At 45.0% G+C, this 23,413-nt stretch overlaps 1 protein-coding gene across 2 annotated transcripts in view; it reads left to right on the top strand.

Annotated features, from left to right (window-relative positions):
• CARD9 (caspase recruitment domain family member 9) overlaps window positions 1-12,469 on the top strand; it is a 43,981-nt gene extending 31,512 nt beyond the window's left edge. For both annotated transcript variants that reach the window (XM_030207620.1, XM_030207621.1), the window contains exons 7-10: window positions 48-173; window positions 7,760-7,945; window positions 10,049-10,134; window positions 12,186-12,469. In XM_030207620.1, coding sequence (XP_030063480.1) covers window positions 48-173; window positions 7,760-7,945; window positions 10,049-10,134; window positions 12,186-12,270 — 483 coding nt within the window. In that variant the 3' untranslated portion in view covers window positions 12,271-12,469. The remainder of the gene's footprint in view (window positions 1-47; window positions 174-7,759; window positions 7,946-10,048; window positions 10,135-12,185) is intronic.
• Window positions 12,470-23,413: the final 10,944 nt, after the last annotated feature.

Genomic DNA, 23,413 nt, shown 5'->3' with positions numbered 1-23,413 from the left:
TGTCTTTGAACAATGAACAGTACCTTTCACCTCTTTGTTCCTGACAGTATATGGAAGAGAAAGAAGTTTTTGAGCTGCAGTGCCAAACTCTGAAAAGAGACTCCAAGATGTACAAGGAACGAATTGAAGTCACTTTACAGCAGATGGAAGAAATCTCAGTAGAAAGGGACCAGGTGAGTAATTTGCATTGCCATGCCAATTAAATGAGGCTTCTGCTATTGATGCCATCCAGTATATAAAAAAAAAAAGAATTAGGAAGACATTGACTTCTAAATATTTGCCCTACGATATTTGGCTCTTAGCAGTAAGTGTTTTTGAAAGTGCTGACCGCTGCAGGCTGATATGTACCAGGATATTCAGTGCCAGCCCCTGTCTGGGCACTCAGCTCCTCCAGGAAGTTATTCAGCATTTTATGCAGTCCTATATCTCTGTTTAGTTATCCAGGCATCAGAAGCAGAACTTTTAGGCCCCGCCATTTGGGTGTCTATACACTTTGGTGCCAGGGCTTTTGGGCAAATGGCAGTGTCCAAAAATCCTCTCTTTCCTCCACGACCCTCCAGACCGGTCAAGACGCGTGGGTTATGTCCTCCTACCAGCAGAGGGAGACTGAGAAACACTGAGCTTTTGAATACTCTATATATAACCTGTGCAGTACATCTACTAGCCAGTATTTTCTCAGTCTCAGCAGAGGTAGAAGGACAGCCTGTGCAGTCTTCAATAGTCTGGTGAGGTAGTTTTGCAATTCGGTTAAGTGGATTTTACTCTTCTTGCCAATTTATTGATGTTTGAATATACCCTGTACGTGTGTTAAAATTTTTTTTTTTAAAAGTGCTTCGGGGCCCTGGGTCCGGTGGGGCCCAGTTCCCCCTGGGGTGTCACACCTGTTTCGGGTCCCTCCCCCTGTGCTGCTCTCTATTGAGATTTCTGGCAGCTTTGTGCCTCGGCTGCTTTTATTATATTGTAGCCTTGAGTGCCTTCCACTTCTCAGCTGCCAATTTGTGGTGATATCTCTTTAAAAGCTATCTGGGCCTTTATCTGACTAGGAACGGACGGCAGGTTCGGTTTCTGGTTGTAACGAGAGAGCAGTGCGAGTGATTTGTGTGAGAGAGCGGTAAGTGAGATTTTTTGGCGCCGCTTCGCACAGCGTGTTGTGAGCTTCAGAGTTATGGCAGGCAAACTCTTCCGGTGTCGCGCGTGTTCGCGCCGAGGGGTAGAAACTCCGGGAGGACAGTGTCGGATGTGCGGCAAACCGAAGCAGGCCTCGGCGATGGTGGCTCCCCCTGTGTTAATTGCGGAGGGTCCAGCAAATTCAGGGGTGTCTGGGGCAGCGGGAACTCCAGCAGGGACGGCATCGGCGAGTTTAGTTTTGGCGGGAACGTCTGCCATTTTGGATGCTGCGCGTCCCACGGAATCTGCTGTTTTTGGGCCTGCTGCCCCTGTGTCGGCTCTGAAAGTGGTGCCTGGGGGTCCAGGAGGCGTTGGTTTTCCTCCGGAGTTTGTTTGGACCCTCTATCAAGCCTGGAAGTCGGGACCCCCGCCTTTAGGGGAGGGGGCTAGTTCAGCACTGGCTAAGAGGCCTCGGTTTGAGTGGGACGACGAGGAGGGATTCTCTCCTGTAGGGTCCGAAGGTGCTCTTAGTGAATTAGGGGATCCTGAGGGGTTTGAAGGCTCTCAGGAGCCGGATTTTGTGGTTCCTGGAGAGGATCCTTCTGTAGTGAGGATTTTTCATAGGGAGGAGCTTGCGGAGCTCATTGAGCAGGTCACGTCCACCCTTAAGTTTGAACAGCCAGAGGCGGCTTTGGGGGAGGCTAGACAGGTGGATCCCTTGGTTAAGGGTATTCAGCAGCAAGCAAGGTCCTTTCCCATGAATAAGGATCTCCGGGATATGGTGTTTCAAGAGTGGCATTCGCCGGACTCTCCCTGTAAAGTTTCTAAAGCGATGACGAGACTTTATCTACTTCCACAGGAAGATAGATATTCCTTTAAGGCACCCACAGTAGATGCTGTGGTGACAGCAGTTACAAAAGCCATGGCTATTCCGGTAGACGGTGGGACCGCTCTCCGTGATCCCCAGGATAGGAGGCTTGAGTCTTTTCTCAAGCAGAGTTTCGATTTGTCGGCCCTCGCTCTGCAGGCCTCGGTTTGTGGGGGGCTGGTTGCGCGGGTGTGTTTTCGTTGGGCCGAGAAGCTTCTGGATGATTCGGTGGAGGTTGGGACCTCGGGGGTGCAGGAGTTAGCCAAATTGGAGATGGGATCGTCCTTTTTGTCGGATGCGCTTTATAATTTGCTCCGTGCCTCGGCCAAGAATATGGCTCTGCTGGTGGGGGCACGTAGGGCCCTTTGGTTGCGAGGTTGGGTCGCGGACGCGGCCTCTAAAGCTAAGCTGTGTTCGCTTCCCTTTAAGGGGTCCATGCTTTTTGGTGAGGATTTGGATAAGTTGGTGCGCGGTCTCAGCGATGTCAAGGCCCCTCGTCTTCCAGATTTTCGTCCCAAGGCGGCTACCAGGGGCATTTCCTCCTGAGGTCGGTTTAAGGAGGCTTGTCGGTATAGGCCCGGAAGGACTAGTGGGTCTTTTTTTTTTTATTATTTTTTTTATTGGTGTAAATCATTATTTCACTACAAATTATGAATATGCAATAGGCATTTACAACAGGAAAAAAAATAAAAACAAGAAATAACATTTAAAGCCTGTTTGTCCACAGATAAAGAAACATTGGTTCCAAGAATCAAGAAATATAAATGTAAATAACAAAAAAAAAAATAATTAATCCCCACCAGTTGCTACCTCAGGTTACTGATCCCAGCCTGCATTTTATGGAGGGCACACCACATTCATATCTACTCTAGCATCAAGAAATTCTTTTAACTGTTTGGGGTCAACAAATTGAAATTGTTTACCCTCAAGCGTTAAATTACATATACAAGGAAATCGTAGTACAAAGTTTATTCCCAATGCCAACGCTCTAGGACGCTGTTCCAAAAAGGCCTTGCGCCTAGCTTGAGTGGGCCTTGAGAGGTCAGGAAAAACGCGAACCTTTGAACCCATAAACAGATTTTCCAAGTGTCTTAAGGAAAGCCTTAGTATTGCATTGCGGTCAGGTTCCAAGACAAAAGTAACAAGCATAGTAGTCCTCTGGGTAATAACCTCCAGTGAGCTCTCAAGGAATGAAGTTAAATTCATTCCATCCCCCACCATTGGGAGGTTTCCATCGCCCTCCTGTGGGTTCCAGATGTAATAGGCCCGTGTTATGGGGGGCAATGAATCCTTGTCCATTCCGAGAATGTCCACCATATATTTCTTAATCATTTCAACAGGTGAAATCAGAGGAGATTTAGGAAAATTTAGAAACCTAAGATTAAGTCTCCGAATCTGATTCTCCAGATATTCTGTACGTCTATGAAGAAAAACATTGTCCTTAACCAAAGCAGTCTCTAAAGTTCCCATTTCTTGTAATTTAGTATTCAAATTTTCCAATTTCAAGGCCTGCTGCGCAGATACCTGTGCTTGGAGTAACGCAGCTTCAGAAACAGTTCTTATATTATCAGTATTTTCTTTCAATGTAGGTTGCATGGAGATTTGAATATTATGTACCATATCCCATAGTGACTCTAATGTCACAATTGCTGGTCTAGTCACGCCAGAAATTCCAGGAGGGGATTGAATTTGAGCACCAACTTCAGATAATTTAGAAACAATTTCCAAAGGAAGTACCTGTAAAGCTGATTGAAAAAGCATTTCTTTCAGTTGGGGACCATTTTCTATCACCGCAGTCCTTCCCTCGAGCAAGTTAGGTTGAACGCCTTCATTCTCCCTCACTGCTTGGGCTATCGGCAATTCCCTTCCGGGTTGAGGCGGAGCAATGCGCTCTACAGGGCTCAGGGAAGCCCCGTTAGCGCTCTCAATCGACACCGATGCGTCGAGAGCGGCAGAGGGGGTCGAAGTTCCCCGAGGTCCCGGTTGCTGCGTTGGAAATTGCAGAGTCGTCTGCCGGAGCGCCAAGGGTGTCCCAGGAGCCGAGGAATGCTCCCTAACTTTCCCCCTCCGTTTCCCCATCGAGGAGGGCACAGAAACAGCGAAAACAGCAGAAGGAACTGCAAAGGACCTCAGCAGCAAACTCAGGTGCGTCCGGTCAGAGCGCCATCTTGGAACCGTATCTGGACTAGTGGGTCTTATAGAGGTCGGTTCTTCTAGCGCACCCAGTCCTTTCGTGGGAATCGGCACGGAGGGCGTGAGTTTTCTGTGGGAGGGCAGGTTTCGGGGCATAATTCGCAATGAAGGTGTGCGGACCCAGGCTCTGGTTCGGGTAGGGGCTCGGGTGAGTCTGATTTACCAGAACTGGGTCCAAATCACATCGGATCAGTGGGTTCTTGAGGTGGTGCAAGACGGATATGCACTGGAGTTCGACAGCTCGCCTCCCGAAAGGTTCCTGGATTCCCCTTGTCATTCGAGGCTCAAGCGGGCAGCAGTGCGGGACACTTTGGCTCGCCTAATCAGTCTGGGGGCGGTGGTACCTGTCACCCCCGCTCAGCACCGCTTGGGCTGCTATTCGATCTACTTTGTGGTCCCAAAGAAGGAGGATGCCTTTCGGCCTATCTTAGATCTGAAGACGGTCAATGCAGCTCTCAAGGTTCCCTCTTTTCGCATGGAAATGTTGAGGTCAGTCATTGTCGCGGTGCAGGAAGGGGAGTTTCTCAGGTCTTTGGATTTGACGGAAGCTTATCTGCACATCCCCATTCGTGCTGCTCATCAGCGATTTCTTCGCTTTGCAGTATTAGGGAAGCATTTTCAATTTTGTGCTCTGCCTTTCGGATTAGCAACGGCTCCTCGAACATTTTCCAGGTTATGGTTGTAGTGGCGGCGGCCTTGCGGAGGCAGGGTATTCTGGTGCACCCGTACTGGACGATTGGCTGATTCGGGCCAAGTCCCAGTCGGAGAGCGAGGTGGCTACTGCTCGAGTGATACAGTTTCTTCAGTCTCTGGGCTGGGTAGTGAACTTCGGCAAGAGTCACCTGGTGCCGTCGCAGTCGCTGGAGTATCTGGGGGTTCTTTTTGATACCAGGAACGGTCGAGTCTTCCTGCCGGGTCCCCGGATTCGCAAGTTGCAGGGTCAGATTCGTCGATTTCTGGCGGAATCGGCTCCGACGGCCCGGGAGTATCTGCAAGTCCTGGGGTTGATGGCGGCCACCATAGAGGTAGTTCCGTGGGCCCGGGCGCACATGCGGCAGTTACAGTCAGCTCATCTCAGTCGTTGGTCACCTCTGTATCAGCCTTCAGCTGTCGGTAATCCCGCGCCTCAGTCTCCGGTGGTGGCTAGACCCAGGCAATCTGGAAAAGGGAATGCCGTTGGAGGCCCCGCAGTGGGTGGTCCTCGTCACAGACGCCAGTCTCCAGGGCTGGTTAGCTCATTGTCTAGGGCAGGTAGCTCAAGGTCGCTGGTCTCGGATAGAAGCTCAGTGGTCCATCAATCGTTTGGAAACTCGGGCCATTCGTTTAGCGCTTCAGGCATTTCAGAGTCTTCTGTTTTGAAAAGCAGTCCGGGTTTTCTGCGACAACGCCACCACCGTGGCTTATGTCAACCGTCAGGGGGGCACAAAGAGTCAGGCGATCGCAGAGGAGGCGGCACTGTTGTGCCAATGGGCGGAGATTCATCTTCTAGCACTCTCCGAGGCACATGTGGCTGGAGTAGACAACGTGGAGGCAGATTACCTAAGCAGGCATTCTCTAGACCCCCGAGAGTGGTCTCTACATTGGTCGGTGTTCAATCGCATTGTGTCGGTCTCGGGAATTCCCGTGATGGATCTCATGGCAACGGCCCGCAATGCTCAGGTTCAGAGGTTTTTCAGTCGACGGAGGGATCCTCAAGCGGAAGGCATAGATGCGCTTCTGATGCCTTGGCCTCAGGAGTTGCTGTATGTTTTTCCTCCATTCTCATTCGTGCTTTTGCCAGTCAATCGCGGTCCTTCTCCTGGATTTTCTTCTGTGAAAACAGAACAAAAGTATCTATTTAGCAAATTTTCTTTTTCTTCATCATTATCTACATAGTGGTTCGCAGCATCTTTCAGTCTCACAATTCCCTTGTTAGTCTTCCTCCTTTCACTAATATAACTGAAGAAATTTTTGTCACCCCTCCTTACCTTTCTAGCCATTTGTTCTTCCGCTTGTGCTTTCGCCAGACGTATCTCTCTCTTGGCTTCTTTCAGTTTCATCCAATATTCCTCTCCATGTTCCTCTTCTTGAGTTTTTTTGTATTTCAGGAATGCCAACTCTTTAGCCTTTATTTTCTCAGCCACTTGCTTGGAGAACCATATCAGTTTCCTTTTTCTCTTGCTTTTATTTACTCTCCTTACATAAAGGTTTGTGGCCATATTTATAGCTTCTTTCAGCCTGGACCACTGTCCTTCCACTTCTTGTTCACCCTCCCAGCCCATCAGCTCCTTCCTCAGGTATTTCCCCATTTTACTAAAGTCAGCATGCTTGAAATCCAGGACTTTGAGTTTTGAGTGGCCGCCTTCCACTTCAGCTGTCATATCAAACCAAACCTTTTGATGGTCACTGCTGCCCAGGTGGGCACCCACTCGGATATTTGACACACTATCCCCATTTGTGAGCACCAGATCCAGTGTCACTCCCTCCCTCATGGGTTCCGTCACCATTTGTCTGAGCAGAGCACTTTGAAAAGCATCCTCTCTACTTCTTTCCGATTCCACAGATGGAACCTTCCAATCTACATCCGGCAGATTGAAATCTCCAGACGTGACACCAGCAACAGCACCTCTCTCTTCTTTCCCAACTTTTGAATATCTGCGATCAGATCTTTATCTAGTTCCTCCAATTGTGTTGGGGGTCTGTAGACAGAGATTCTATCATCTCTTTTTAAGGTGATCCATATCGCTTCTTCCTTTCCCCAGGTCCCTGTCATTTCAGTCACTGCGATATCATTTCTCACATACAGAGCTACTCCTCCACCTTTACGACCATCTCTATCCTTCCTAAATAGATAATAGCCTGGTATGTTTGCATCCCATTCATGGGAACCATTGAGCCACGTCTCCGTGACTGCATATCTAAGTCTGCCTCCAACATCAGGGTTTGAAGGTCATGAACTTTATTGCTTAGACTTCGAGCATTTGTGGTCATTGCTTTCCATCTACATTTCCTGGTATGTGTTTCAACATTTGTGATTTGGGGCTGTCTTTTCTCTTGGGAGTTCTTGGGAGGGCTGGTTGGGCTGGCAAAGAGGGGGAGCCTGATGGGAGTCTAAGAAGGGCTTTCTGTGTGCTTCAGCCACCTCTTTTACTGCCAGTTGCTGGCCTCTTTAAGAGACAGTCCTGTAGCCCAGTACCATCCTGGGTGGAACAAGCAGTGTTATTCCTTTAGCATGGGAGTTGGCAACCTGCTGTTCTGAAATACTTCTTTTTATCACATCTTGATAGCATCCCCCCAGAAAATTAGTTGAGGTGCATCCAAGTCTGGAGGCTTGCCTAAGGCGCCTAATTCTCTTGCACTAGCCCTGTGTGTGGTGCTTAATTTTGGAGTTTTTGCTTAGGAACAATTTGTCATTGCCTAAACATTGCACAAGTTGCTGTATAGTTTAAGAATTACCTCTTGATAGTTTATCTGTACATTTATAATGCCTAACAGTAGCTGAAGAATGTATCTCAGATTAAAGGGATGCAGGACCGTCTCCCAGTAAAGACAATGGCCCCTCTTTGTCCTTTCAGCAGATAAGTAATATGCCCTCTCCATTCATGTTTTAAGGCAATTAAGACACGGGAACAATTTCACCTCCAGTACTCGAAAAGCCTGGTTGAGAAGGATGCATATCGCAAACAGCTGCGTGAGCTGGGGGAGAGGTATGATGAGCTGCAAATACAGCTGTTCAGGACTCAAGGACAGCTACAGGCCACAGAAACAAAGCTGAAGAGGCTGGAATCACCTAACCAGGTACATAGCCACAGATCCGTAGCCCTATCCACAAACTCTGAGCTGAGCAAGAGATGGAAGGAATTAATTTCATGATCAGCTTGTTGGATTTTTTTTTTCTTTTTATAGACATCTGGGTATTTTGTTTACCATACTATTGTTCCAAATAATTAATTTGCATATATGCTAAAATTCCTTATTTACCACTTGTAAACCAAGTGCAAATTGCTTGTTTTGAATGAGTCCATTTTGTTATCTGCATGGTGACAGATGCTAGGGTAGCAGGACTTGATGCGGAAATACTCCAAAGAAGAGTACTTAGGAGTGCCAACAAGCTTCATTCCTGCTGCTCATACTGGTGTATCTCCCACTGAACGGATGGACTTGTAGATTCTTTTATAATACAATTCTTTGCATGTAGTGTGGCTCAGACAAGAAACAGATTATTTTATCTAGCAAGACTAGAAGCCAGTTGGAAACAGTGCTGGTTACTCATGCTTTATCCCAGTGCTTCTCAACCCAGTCCTTGGGCATAATCAGTCAGTCAGGTTTTCAGGATATTCACATTGAATAATCATAATAGAGATTTGAATAGACTTGTTCCTTGGTATGCAAATCTCTCTTATGCATATTCATTGTGGATATTTAAAAACTCAGCTTGGCTGTGTGTGCCCCAAGTAGAGGCCAATTGAATTTTGGTTTTGGATTTGGCATCAAAACTGGCCTGAAATCCAGGTTTGGTTTGGTTGCATTTTCAGCAGAAATCGAAACTCCCCCCCCCCCCCCCCCACACTTACAATCACTCTCCACCCCCTTGGGCTGCCTGATAACAGAAGACATGCTGCCCCCTCCCCACCTCAGACAAGAAGTCCCTCAGAGCTGCTACCGCAGCTCCCACCCCCTCAGCAGAGACCTGACCACCCCCTCCTGTAAGCTCTCCCCGGTCCTACCTTAACAAATCCTGGTGGTCTAGTGGTTTCTTCCTGGTGCTGCTGCTTAATGGAAATGGCTACTGAGACTATCCGCTGGAACCTCACGAGTCTGCAGCAGGAGGTCCCAGCAGCCATTTTGAGATTGCTCTTGCTTATGCTAGTGCCAGTCTCAAGTTGCTGCTGCTTATGCTGGTGCCAATCTCAAAATAGCAGCCGGGACCTCCTGCGGCAGTCTCAGTGGCCAGTTTCATTGAGCAGCGGCACCAGGCAGGAATGAGTGGACTTGGTTCCTGCCCCCGAAGAGGCCACTAGAGCACCAGGGCTTGTTAAGGAGGCTCTGGGAGGGCCTACGAGGTGGGGGTTGTTGGGCGGCCTGGTCTCTGCCGGGGAGAGGGGGGAGTCTTCTGCCAGGAGGAGGTGGGAGGGTCTGGCCAGGCACAATGGTTTCAGTTTTGGCAGAAACTAAATGGCAGATTTCATATGCAGATTCAGTTTTGGTCAAAACCAAAACCACTGGTTTCAGTTGGTCTCTAGCTCCAAGAACTGGGTTGACAAGTGCTGCTCTGTCCCACTAAAGTGTCTAATCTCAGGAGGAGTGGAGAGTGCAGAGATCAAAAAATAGCCAAACATCCCAAGTCATTCATTTAATCCTTCGTCCTACCACTCAGCCTGGAATGCTAATTTGTAAGAGTTGTTCACGATCAGTCTTGTACACAGAATGGATTAAGCCCAACAAGCATAGACAGTACATTTGAGATAACACAGTATATGACATATCTTGAACATTGAGAATAAGTTTTGTTAATGTAAGTATATTTCACGTTTATTCAGGTAAACTGAACAGTTTTTCTAGATGCCAAAGAGGAGAATCCTCTTGATATATCTGACTTGCAGCCAGTTACTAAAACTGCTGAAAACATATTTATGTGTCTCTGTGGGTTTTATCACATCGATTTCTTCTTTTCCTCTGGTTGATCTCCGATCTAAGTGCCCAGTCAGAGAACACATGCTTGGTCACCTCTCTGAACTTCTGATACACTCCAGTCTTCAGACATCATTTTAAGCCATGGTCTTGTCTGTTCATAAGACTTTATAGATTTCCCTTGGCATGTAAACAGATTTAAATAAGATAAGATGGAGTGTCTGATTACCACCTAAATGCTTTCTGTGCCACTTCTAATTTCTTCTCTAGGAAGACAGGTCATCAAATGAAGAGCAAGTTAATAAGGAACGAGGACGTCTTAAAAAGAGCTTTGAGGAGCATTACAGAAAGTTTGGGTATGACATTAACTGTTAGTGGAAAGGTGGGCGGGGCTTTTGTGACATTTCACTTGGGCACAACTGTGGGCTGACTAAAAGCACTTCAGTCTCATCTAAATTATTAGATTCAACTATATTCTCACACGTCTGTCCCATTATTAATCTTCACACCCACCCCCATCTCCAGTCATTCAACCATAATTTTGATCTGGAATTTAATTTTGCTCTTGCAAAGAATATTAGGGGATCTTTTACAAAGGTGCAGTAGTGATTTTAGCACATGCTAATGATTAGTGCACACTAAATGCTAGATGCCCATTGCAGTGGTGTAGCCAAGGGTGGGCCCGGGTGGGCCCAGGCCCATCCACGTTGGGCTCATGCCCACCTAGTAGCAGCACACCTATGATGTGACTGCAGGGATCCCCAAGCCCCACCAGCCGAAAACTCCCGTACCTTCTGTATACCTTTGCCTACAGCGAGCAGCGACTGATACATACTGCTTGCACCGGCTCCACAGCCTTCCATCTGATGTATTCCGTCTTATGTGGAAACAGGAAGTTGCATCAGAGGGAAGGCTGTGGGGCCAACATGAACAGTGTGTACTAGTTGCTGCTCGCTGCTGGTGAAAATCTGCTATTTAAAAGGTATTCGGGGGAGGGGGGATGTTTGAGAGACCATATGGCATGCAGGCGAAAGAGGGAGAGACCACATCACTTGTGGGACAGGGCGGAGTTCTTCTGCCCACCCATCTTGGGCCCAGGCCCACCCAAAATTTGAGTGTCTGGCTACGCCCCTGGCCCATAGGAATACAGGGGCATCTCTAGCGTTTAGTACACGCATATTTTTAGCATGCACTAAAAACGCTAGTGTGCCTTTGTAAAAGGGGCTCTTAATGTTCACTGAAAAGGTGGAACTTGGGGGTCTCAGTGTTTCTTTTGAATTAATTAGGTTAAATCTGTCATCTTTAGCGTTCTTTTATTATTAATTATATAATAATTGGCACTGGTGTGGTTGTTGACATCAACACCTGACTTGTATATTAGAAAACTAATAATTAAGGTGTTGCTGCGCTATTCATCATCAAGACCTTGTTCCAGACCTGCAGGACACATTTAAGATATGAATGCTATAGAAGAGAATTTTTTAACAGTTAATGTGCCTATAGAGACAGGTACATTTTGCTTTCTTATAAGCTGTATATGTATTATTATTAATTTATTTCTATGTTTTAATTCATTTAAATTTGATTAAGAAGATACCTTTTTTATTGGACATAACTTAATACATTTCTTGATTAGCTTTCAAAGGTTGCCCTTCTTCGTCAGATCGGAAATAAGCAAATGTGTTAGTTAGTATATATAAGTGAAGCATCAAAGCATTTCAATGACAGTCTAGCAAGGTGGGGGTGGGTAGGAGGTATGCATGGGTACATCAAAGCATTTCATTTCATTGATAGTCTAACAGGATGGGTGTGGGTAGGTGAGAGGAGAGTGATATACGGAGAAATACAACTTTATGGTTTATAATGGGCTAAACCATAAACCATAAAGTTGTATTTCTCTGTTTATCACTCTCCTCTCACCTACCCACACCCATCCTGTTAGACTATCAATTAAATGAAATGCTTTGATGTACCCATGCATACCTCCTACCCACCCCCACCTTGCTAGACTGTCATTGAAATGCTTTGATGCTTCACTTATATATACTATCAACTAACACATTTGCTTATTTCCGATCTGACGAAGAAGGGCAACCTTCGAAAGCTAATCAAGAAATGTATTAAGTTATGTCCAATAAAAAAGGTATCATCTTATTTTCTTTTCCATGTTTTATTTTGTTTGATTTCTATTGATAACCTTTAAGAGTGGACTAACACAGCTACCACACCTCTCTACTTAAATTTGATTAAGAAAGAGCAAAGTACACTGACACAAGTTTAGTCCAATATATCCTTCAAAAAGAAGGGTTACTACACTTCTATTCTAACAACACTTACTGATAGCTGCATGGTTTTCCACCACTTAAACTGCTTTTTCATACATTAAATTTAGGAATTTTATTTACAGAAAGAGAGCACTGCGACTAAAAAATGGAAACCAACAGGAAGTGGACTGTGACAACACAACAGAAAGTGACACCGATGAAACATGACATCAGGACTTGATACCTGTATGACTGCCAAAATAATACAGAAGCATCAAGTTTGAAATCCTCTGAATGGTTGTTCCAGGGCCACATTTTGCCATCCTCATGTATATTTGTACAAGAAAAATATTTATTTGCTTTTTTTTATTGCCTGAAGAAGGCACCGTACAGTTTTATATATGTATTTTTATGAAAATAAAATATATTTCACAAGCTTTAATTGCTTGTATGGTTTGCAGAAGATAAACTAGATCAAATGTAGATAAGGGTTCTCCCGATTTTACTTTCTCTGACAAAAAGTAGGCTTTTGTTCAATTCATAATCGTGGGCATGAGAAAGTAGTTCTGTCTTTGTGTATGTATGAGAAACAGAGTACTGTACTCTGTGTAAAATGTATATGTTTGTGTGAGAGAAGCGCAAATTGGAGTAACATATATCTAATGTTACTGGATTCTAGAAACATCTCACTGGATTCGTTTTCCCTTTGTTGTGGGATCAAGGCTGCAGTTTTAGGATAGCCAAGTCAGGGCCAGGGCGAGACAATTGCTAGATTTCAGGACCCTAGTCTGTTAGCTCATCCTCCAAGATTATGATAATTAAAACTCTAAAATCATGATCATCCTACAACAACTATATAAAAATGCATCATTGTCAGCGCTGTAGCCAGACCTCGAGGTGGGAGGGGGCCAGAGCACAAGGTGGGGGGGCACATTTTGCCCACCCCCCTCCTCTGTCTCACCGCCCTGATGCTCCCCACCCACTGCTGCTGCTGTACATCTTGGCTGGCGGGGGTCCCCAACCCCCGCCAGCTGAAGACTTCGTCCAGCACTGGTATCCGACACCACCGCATTGCCTGCTCTAATCTCTCTTCTTTTCATGTGCGGCACGCTCCTTTTAGTGAAATTCTCAATTTCACTAAAAGAAGCATACTGGATGTAAGGGGAAGAGAGAGCAGGGCAGGCAATGCAGCGGCACCGCCGCAGACCAGCGCTGGATGAAGTCTGCAGCTGGTGGGTTTTGGGGACCCCTGCCAGCCAACCAGGGGCCCAGCGCAAATTTGGGGGGACCCAGGGCCCCTATGGCCCCACGTAGCTATGCCACTGTTCATTGTACATCATGGTGCTTATTTTCAAACACATGGATGTTTCAAAATGCCCAAATGGACATCCATGTGCTTGAAACTTCCAAATCCCCATTTTGCAAAGGCAGAAAAGGGACATTCAACACTGCAAGATGTCCAAATAGCAAAGGGTCGTGTTTTAGATGGGACTAGGGCGAGCCTGAAATCAGGACATCCAACACTGATTACCGAACAGGAAAAAAAAGTCGAAGTCTAAAAAGGATGTCCTAAGTTAGACCTGTTTCCGTCAAGTCTAGGGTACAAAAAGGTGCTCTGATTGAGTAGCTGACCACTGGAGAGGCATGACACCTCCTTAATCCCCCAATGATTGCTGCCCCCCTCCCTCTCCCCTGAAAGTGAAACTGAAAGGGGATACATTACATTCTGTTTTATATCCCACTAAATTCTAAGTGGGTTACATATAACAAGAGAGCTAGGACATTCTCCTAGGATATCTAATTAACATAATTAAGAGGTGAATTTTCTAAACAAGATAGTCTAGATTTTTCCTAAAGGAGAGATATGAATGAGAAAAAGAAAGTTGTACTGCAATATCCTTCCATAGACGTGCTGCTTGAGCAGCCAACATAATCAGGCTCTATGACAGTTTCAGTATTATGGGCACTCGGAACAAACCCAAAGGAAGGCTGAGGAGTAGTTAGTGTGATGGACTGCACATCAAGGGACCCAGGTTCAAATCCCACTTTAGCGCTTTTGTTTTTTTATTGTGAGGAGTGGAGGAGTGGCCTAGTGGTTAGGGTGGTGGACTTTGGTCCTGGGGAACTGAGGAACTGAGTTCAATTCCCAGCACAGGCAGCTCCTTGTGACTCTGGGCAAGTCACTTAACCCTCCATTGCCTGCCACATTGAGCCTGCCATGAGTGGGAAAGTGCAGGGTACAAATGTAAAAATAAATAAATAAAAATAAAACCCTCCAGAAACAGAAAAATATCTTATGTACCCAAATATATAAGACACCTTGTAAGTCTGAAGGCTATTGAAGTGGTGTGCAGTAGGTATTTTTCTAAAGAGTTTAAGTGATGTTTGAACCTGGGTTCCTTTAAGTCCACTGCACTAACCACTAGGCTGCCTCTCTGCTCTGCAGAAATGTTTTTGTGGCCATTCTTCTAAGAATGCTGCAAAATAGACTTCCTTGTCCCTGCTTTTTTGCCCTTCATATGTTGGATGTTCCAGTTTGTAAAATGGCTGCTCATGCTGGACATCTCCAGCACATGGACGTTCATCTCATGGATTTTCAAACAAGAAATATTTAGGTATTTCCTTGTGGTAATGTGAGTGATGGAAAGGCATGGAGTATTCACAAAATACAGACAGAGGGCAGTGCAAAGTCAAAAGGAAAAACTTCATTCCTGTACAAAAAGGGAAATAAGCCAGCCTGTTTCCTGACAAGCTTTTCACGCTCAATAAAGTCTCTTAAACATAATCCTGGAACTTTGTCCCTGACAAGTTCCACACTTTAATATACATAGGGTTACCATATGTCCGGTTTTACCCAGACATGTTCTCTTTTTGAGGACACTGCAGGGCATCCGGGTGGGTTTTGGCAGCTTGCCCATTTGTCCGGGTTTGCAGATGAATGGTTAGGCAGGCGGGCCGCAGAGTGTCCTATCCTCCCCTCCCCTCCCCTCCTTTACCTTATTATCATGCCCTGGTGGTCTAGTGGCCTCTTCGGGGCAGGAAAGAGCCCCCTCTTTCCTGCCCAGCACGGCTGCTGACCTGCTCCCAGTGCCACTTCAAAATGGCTGCTGACAGTTCAAATGGCGGCCTCAAGAGACTGGGCTCAGGACAATTACACTGCTTGCTGAATGGAGAATAAGATCTCTTTGGCATACACATTTTAAAAATGTAATCCAGCTAATATTCAGCCTGCGGCAGTCTGCATTAGTCCCAGATATTCAATGCTGGCCATGTCTGGAAAACCAGTATTTAATATCTGGAACTAATAATAGTGGGTCTGGCTGCCAGAGCTTATGTGGGTCCCAGCCAGTATTCAGCTGGGACCCATATATAAGACATTTATGCGGGCCCTGGTTGAATGTCTGCTACCCTGATTTCTCCTTCCCTTCCTGTGATACTGATCCCCCTCCCCCTGATGACATGTAGGGATGACTGAGCCTGCCTCCTGGGCCTACTGTGAAGAGTCCTGATGGTCCAATGGGATTATGCGCCTGTCCTTAGGACCCCACTGGGCCACCAGGGCTCTTCACGGGGGGGCCTACGGGGGTGGACTTGGCCCTGCTTGCTTTCAGGTGTAGGGGTGGGGACAGGAGGGGGATCAGCATCATGGGGGAGGAAGAGGGGGCACTGGGAAGGTTGCACCAGCAACATGGAAGTTAAGCAGGAATTGGTCAATATTCAGATCGGTGCCTGGTCAGCTCTGTGGCTTAAGTTAGGACAGCCTTTTTGCTACCCAGACAGTGCAGGATGTTTTGTGGTGATATTCAGCAGTTAACTGCCACTGAGTATCAACACTTAGGTCAGTGTTTTTCAACCAGTGTGCCGTGGCTGATCCCCAGGTGTGTCGTGGGAGTTGGGCCACATTAATTTGTTACCAAAATTACTAATCAGGGGATAACTCTTTTAATTCCAGAGTCACTTTTAATATCGACTACACAAAGACTCCAGTATTTTTTCTTTATCACAAAAACATTTTATTATATTGCAATGCCCGCTAACCTCACTAGCACTGCTGCCTACTATTAAAACCTCACACATTCACTCCTCCGCTCACCTTGCACACCTGTATTTAATTTAAATACAAAACAGTTGATTTTACATTTTAAACTGCATACTTATACTGTTTCGTATTGTGCATATGTTTTGCCATGCTTATACATTATATCATACTCAAATAATCAAAACTCAGTCCTGCCAGCAAAATAGTCCTTTTCCTACAAACGCCACGCCTTCCGCATGGACGCAGTGAAAATGTTTCCACATAAATGCTGGATGACTGTTCTTCATGGACAAACTCTGTATGTCCGTTAAACCTCCGTTGGCTGTTCAAATATGCCACCTCCAATCATTTGTATGCATCACAATACAGGTGCTGTGTGCTCGGTGACTAACTCAACAGTCCACCATATCTGTTTCATGTTATGCCGGCTCCTCAATGCAGGACCGCATTTCACAAATCTTCCTCAGGAGGAACCACCATTTGTGGTGCCAGAATGAAGTTAGTTTTCTTGCCTCTAGCAGTCAGCGGCAGGGAGCAGCGATTCATACAGCCTGCTTCCACCAACCCTGGATCTTTTTCTCTGACATAACTTCTTGCTTCCACATAGGTGGGAGGCATCTGATGGAAGGCTCCAGGATTGGCGTGAGCAGGCTGTATGAATTGCTGCATGCTGCCGTCGATCGCTGGAGACAAGAAAACTTTTAAGAGGTACACAAGGAGGAGGGGAGTTAAGGGTCAAGAGAGACAAGGGGAGATGCCTGGTTGCTGGCTGGCGAGAGGACAGGAGCAGGAGGGAGAGATACAGGACTATTTCGTGGAAGTGGGGGTGGGGGAACGGAAGGTAAATGCTGGACTATTTTTGAAAGTGGAGGGAAATGAAGGTAAATGCTGGACTATTTGTGAGGATGGGGTGAAGAGAAGGTAAATGATGGATTCGGTGGGGAAAGAGAAGGTAAAATATGGATTATGTATGGGGGTGGGGGTGACAGGGGACAAAGGTAAAATGCTGGACTATGGGTGGGGGTAGGGGTGGGGCAGAAGGTAAAATGCTGGATCATGTTTGGGGGTGTGCCTTGACAATTTTAGTGCCATGTAAATGTGCCCGTGAGATGAAATAAAATTCAAAATCTCTGACTTAGGTGGTCAGAAGCAATATAAGTCGCTTTGAATATCAGGCAGAATCTTTTTACCTCATTTGCTGTAGACAGTTTTGAATATATTTAATGTAAAATTTGTTGGGTATTGACAAATATCAACAAAATCTAGGCTCTATTTAGGACAAACACCTTTATTTGAACAAAACAACAAAAAAAAGAACAATCTGAACTTTGAGGACTTCTCAATACTGAACTACATAGATTACAGTTTATCCAAAACATGGCTGTTTAATTGTTCGCTGGACAGAAGAAATTTGACATCACCCTTCTTTTTCAAATTGAATTTTGGCTTCCTGCAGCATATAGAATCCCATATAAAATTTTTGGTCCTAAGCTACCAAATACACTCTTCTAGACTCCCTTTTTCTTATCTATTTTACTGATACCCTACTCTCCTCTAAGGATCCTTTGCTCCTTGCAACAACATCTGTTAGTTATCCCCTCAATCCGGCAAGCTTACCGAGCTTCCTGTTTTAGGGGACATTTTACTGTCAGCACGTGGATTTCCCGTGCGCTGCAGCCACTTTTAGCGTGGCATTAAAATGGCTGTATTCAGGGATTTTTTTTCCTAATGGCTACACGATAATTTCTCCATTAGCACATGGCCATTACTGCTGGGAGCCCTTATTGCCACATATTTAGGAGGCTGTAAGGGTGGCTCTCATGCTACTTCCACGCTAACCGGGTAGCGCGCGGTAATGTGCCCGCACTACATGATTAACACAGGCACACCTACTCTCCGCCCCCCAGACATGCCTCCTGCGCTGGAAAAGAAAAAATATTTTCCAGTGCAGGATTAATATGTGCATTAAGCAGACCATGGGATGCCTCAGCACGTCCCATGGTAGTGTTGTTTTAGCGAGAAGTAGGCACGTGGTAGGCCTACCATGCTTAGTAAAAGGGTACCTTAGTGTTTCAGCTCCAAATCTATGGATTATCCTTCCTATTTATCTTAGATCTGGAAGCTTTCTTAGGAAATGCAAATCACAGCTCAAAGTCTACTATTTTTCTTTGGCCTGTCCATATGATTTGAATAAATGACTTTACAACCCTTATCCTTTCTCATCATTTGGCATGGACCTGCAATGAATAGTGAGTAAGAGCATTTTTATGTCCCTCTAGTGTAGTGGTTCCCAAACCTTTTCGGTTCACGGCACCCTTTGTATTGAAGCAATTTTTCGTGCCCCCCCCCCCCCCCGCCACACTGATCTCCGCCCCCCTGCCACACAGGTCTCCATCTTTTTCTCTGCACAAATATAACTGTTAGGGTGTCCCTACTATAACCAGCCCCTCCAAATGACACACTGATTATTATTTATAACAAATTACTACTCTACCTATGAAAAGTTATTCTGTTATTATACTTCGTTTGTGTACATCTGTATGCTGCACAAGCCAGCATGTTTGAAAATGTAAGTGAGATTAACTACAAAATGCTGCCAACAATAAAGAATGACAATGTGGGGTGGGCAGAGTCAAGATGGTGACCTGAGTCGGAGTGCAGGCGAGAGCGTTTGTGAGGACTGGAGCCTTTGTTTTGCAATTTAACTGTTTTACCTTAAGAAACTTAATGCCGCATTCTAAAAGAAAGGCCGTGATGAAGGCCGTGCTGCTGCCGGCAAGAACCTCGTCACCAATCCAACAGACGATTCTTCGCTATGCTTCCGACCCCCGGACTGATACCGGAGCGTTGAGTCCTGCTGTTCAGGCTGCCGGAGGAGCGACAGCCTTGCTTGGGAATGAGATTTCACTCTCTCCGCCGGAATCCGCTACACCTCCCTGCCCTGCATCTTCTCGAGATGAGATACAACGGCTAACAGCACCGGAAGTCGGTAGCGGTTTAGCCTTGATCGGCAGCTCCTCACCTCAGAACACAGGCGATACAATCATGGAAGCAGACGTGGAAGCTCCCAGGGAGGTAACTCTGCAGTCTATTTGGATTATATTACAAAATGTAACGGCTACAGTCACAAAAGTATCACAGGAAACTACTACACTGGTAAATAAAGTAGACTCTCTAACCTTAGCCCTTGAAGATGTAAAGCAAGACATGTTGTCTCGAGTAACACAAATTCAAGCTGAACATCAAACTTTAAAATCTACTACCGAGATGTTGATTAAAGACAAAACTATGACTGCTCGCAAAATAGAACAATTTGAAAACTTCAATAGGAGACTGAATTTAAGAATGTTAAATTTTCCGTTGGCCAGAGGGATATCGGTTCTTGACTTTTTCAAAAAATATCTGGTTGAAATTCTTAAATATCCACAAGTTGCAATCCCACCGGTCAATAAATTGTACTATCTTCCTGTTTCAAAAATAACTGATAATAGAGTTTCTCAAGAAATCGATACTTTGAATATTTCAGAGCTTCTAGAAGATTCATTATCGGAGGTTAAGGATCGACGTACTTTGCTCATCTCTTTTGTCTTCAAACAGGATTTAAATTCTTTGATGAAAGTATACTTTAAAAATTCTTCAAAAACTTTTTGTGGACAAAAGATTTGGGTATTCCCAGATGTTGTAAAGACTACTCAAGAATGACGTAAAGCCTTTTTGGCTTTTAGAGAGGAGGTTAGGGCGTTGGGAGCCTCATTTCTACTGGCATATCCCTGCAAATGTTGTGTGAAATACCAGTGTAACAAATATGTTTTCCTTGACCCAAGCCACTTGAAATCATTTATAGAAGCTAAGAAAATTATTAAATAGACTGCATATTGAAGACGGAGTTTAAAATAGTCAGTTTAAGGTCAGGCCATTTGCTAAGTTTTGGTTTATGTGTTCTAAATATACTCCTACTATGTGTTCTTCGCCCCCCTGTAATGTATTGTGGTCTGAGAAGGCTTAAGAAAGCTTTAGTGCTTTTTCTTTGTAAAACCAATATGTAAATATATTACTTGCCGCTTTTCAGTTTTATAAGTGTAACTTGTAAATGATAAAAACTTAAATAAAAAAAAAAAAAAGAATGACAATGTGGATGCAGCAGCTCTTTGGTTTGCCTGCTTTGTTTTGAATGGGAAGGGGAAAGAGACTGACCTATTGGCTTCAACCTTTTTACTTCATTCCGTCTCCTGTTTTCATCCAACCTCCTTGGCAGCAAAAGCTTGTCCTGAAGGCCGTCTGCTCTGTGTCCCCAGTGGCCACGACAAAAAGCAAGCGTGGGCTGGCTCTGCTGGTCCTCTGCCCCCGCTGCCATCAACTTCCAGTTCTGGGGGCAGAGGACTGGCAGAACTGACAGCACATGCTTGAAGGCTGCTGCAGCCCAGCACTTGCTTTTTTTGTTGTTGTTTTGCCTCCACCGCTGTCCGCAGTAGCGGTTCAGGTGGTGGTGGGAAGGAAGTTGGGATTTTCTGTGGCACCCCAGAGAGTTTGCTGCAGTGCACAGTTTGGAAACCGCTGCTCTAGTGTTCCACATTCCCTTATTCTCCTTTGTATAACATTGTATACTCTCTTATCCCATCTTTCCCTGTGTGTAAATCTTGTCTTTTAACTGTCATTGATCAGTCTCATCTTGTCTCCTCTCCCATTCATTGTAACTTGTAAACCATTTAGCTTCTTCTGTGATATAGGCAGTGTATCAAATAAAACTGACCATTGAACCATGCAACATTGAACACTGAACTGCTGAGATGTAAAAACAATCATCGGTATATGAAAATAAATGAACCTGAACATGCAATGGAAATGCAGCATGGCCTGAAAAATAGTCATTGTTTCCTTTAGATTTTTATAGGATTCTTTCCAATGGCTGAAGAACTTGGGCACTTTGGCATTCCTTTCCGTTGCTGTCGAATCCATTCGTCCACTATCAGCTGAAACTCCTGGCTGGATAATTCCCATTCCCCTGGGTCCATACAGTGCCTGCGAGAAAGTCCACCTCCACATTCAAGGACCCAATGATGTGAGCTGCCGACAAGCAGAGAAGACGTTTCTCTGCTCAATTCATGACGGAGGCGGCCTCAACTGCCATTGGATGGCTGCGGGTACCACCTTGCTTGCTGATATAAGCCACTACCATCACCTTGTCGGTGAAAACTCGGACTGGGGCCCCCGCCAGAAAGGGAGTGAAGTCGCATAAGGCATTCCGCACTGCCCTGAACTCCAAGCAATTTATCGACCACTGAGACTCCTGTTCCATCCAGGTGCCCTGTGCTTGATGAAACTTGTAATGAGCTCCTCAACCCAACTTGCTGGCATCCATTGTCACTATCTCCCATTGTATTATTGGAAAGGGAGCTCCAACAGTCAGATTCCTGGGTGACAATCACAAATGCATACTCTGGCAACCAGCATCCAAGGAAGATGAAGGTTGTCAGATATGTCCCCACTTGTGTTAGGACCCATAGAAACTCGGTTTTACTTAGGTTCAGACAAAGCTTGTTGTTTTTAGCCCATTCTTTAATTGATGTTAGACAGGTAGTGCGTTTATTCAGGGCTGTGGGTAAGTCAGGTTCAATGGGTATGAGTAGCTGCATGTCATCCGCATAGATGTGGAACTAAGTGTCCATTGACCAAATCAGCATGGCTAGTGGCTTGAGGTAGATATTGAACTGAATAGGTGACAGTATCGATCCTTGTGATACTGTAACCCGAGGGGTTAATAAAATAAATAAATTACCCAAGTTGTCCCAGAGTTTATTGTGACCAGCAGCGCAGGTCCTTGGAATTTGCTGAGGGCTGAGCTTCTGTTGGCTTGGTAACAGCAGCTGGCAGTTAACAGAAGAAGCTGAAGCACTGTGAGAAAAAGGATGTGTTTGAAGGCTCTGTGTGAGAGAGATATGAAACAGTGTTAAAGTCATTTAGAAAAGGTTTAATGTGAAAGAGAATAATTGAGACCTAGTTTGAGAGTGATCTGTACAGGAGAATGGCTGTGGGTCAGGACAGTAAGTGAACTGAATGAGAAATAGAGAAGAGTGACAGGGAGAAAGTGAGAGAGGGGTCTGACAACTGGAGTGAGAGGAGGTGCTATACTGAGTGGGAGTGACAGAGATGGATTTGAGTGCAATAGAGGTTTATTTAGAGTGATTTAAGTGATAGTGAGTGTAAGGTGGTGAGTGTGAGAGAGAAGGTGTAATTGGGGAGAGTTGTTTTAGAGTTTTACTGAGTCTGAAAATTTTGAGTATCTGTTGAGGGAATTTCAGGGTAGCGGGGTTTAATTGAGTGAGTGACAGCCAAAAGGAAGTATTGTGAATGTGATAGGAAGAGTTTGTATGGAATAAAATAACAGGTGAAAGGGAAAATCTTGGTGAGTTGTATGAGTGTATGGGAAGTAAAGGAATAGAATGTTGGTATCCGTGCTGATAATGGAATGTTGGGAGTTATGCAGCAAGTGAGAAGTTATCAGTCACTCTTTATTAGCTGAGGGAAATTTACAACAAAAAAAATAATTAGAGTAGGCCTGGATAGTAAGGGATTTTATTTAATTTTATTCTAATAGAGTTATCTGGCCACAGTATTTTTGGTAAATATTGTCCCCTAGTTGAAAACATTTGAATAAATTGAGGAAGTGAGGGTTTTGCATCCATTTTAGTTTGTTAAGAGAAATGTGTAGGAGGAAGACCTGCATAATAGAGGACAGATGAGTTCCAGAAGGCGTCACGGGCCCTCACGCAAGAAAGTCTTCACATCTCGCCAGAGGAAAACCTAACTTCAGCAGCTAAGTGACTTGGTGGGAAGCACGAAAAATTCTGGGAGCACAAGAGGCTAGGATTGGTTAGGAGAAACTAAGAAAAAGGGGATAATTACCAAGAAAAAGAGGTTACTTACCTTAAATTCCGGGAATGTTGATGAACTTGACAATATATCTGTAAGAGAGAGAACCCCCCCCCCCCCCCCCAACAAAGAATCAAACTCTTAAGGGTTATAGAAAAGAAGGAAAAGCGAGATTCTACTTTAGTTAAAGAACTTGGTGAACCGAAGTTTAATACTTATCTGATAACTGTTTTACTGATGTAAGAGGTTCCTGTAAGGAAAGAAAGAAAATAAGAAATATTTAGAAACATAATATGAATTGATACATAATTAACTTTTGAGTTGTTTGTTGGGAAAAATAAAAATATCTTTGTCTTTTGTATAATGATACTACAGCAAGAGGCCCTCACTGGATGCCCACCGGAAGGGTGGAAGGCCAGATTTTAGGACTCAGGCTGTAAAAATACCAGCTAGGTTTAAAAA

The sequence above is a fragment of the Microcaecilia unicolor genome, chromosome 6 (genome assembly GCF_901765095.1).
Source record: "Microcaecilia unicolor chromosome 6, aMicUni1.1, whole genome shotgun sequence".
NCBI classification, from domain to species: domain Eukaryota; kingdom Metazoa; phylum Chordata; class Amphibia; order Gymnophiona; family Siphonopidae; genus Microcaecilia; species Microcaecilia unicolor.
This window is presented reverse-complemented; position numbering and strand designations above follow the sequence as displayed.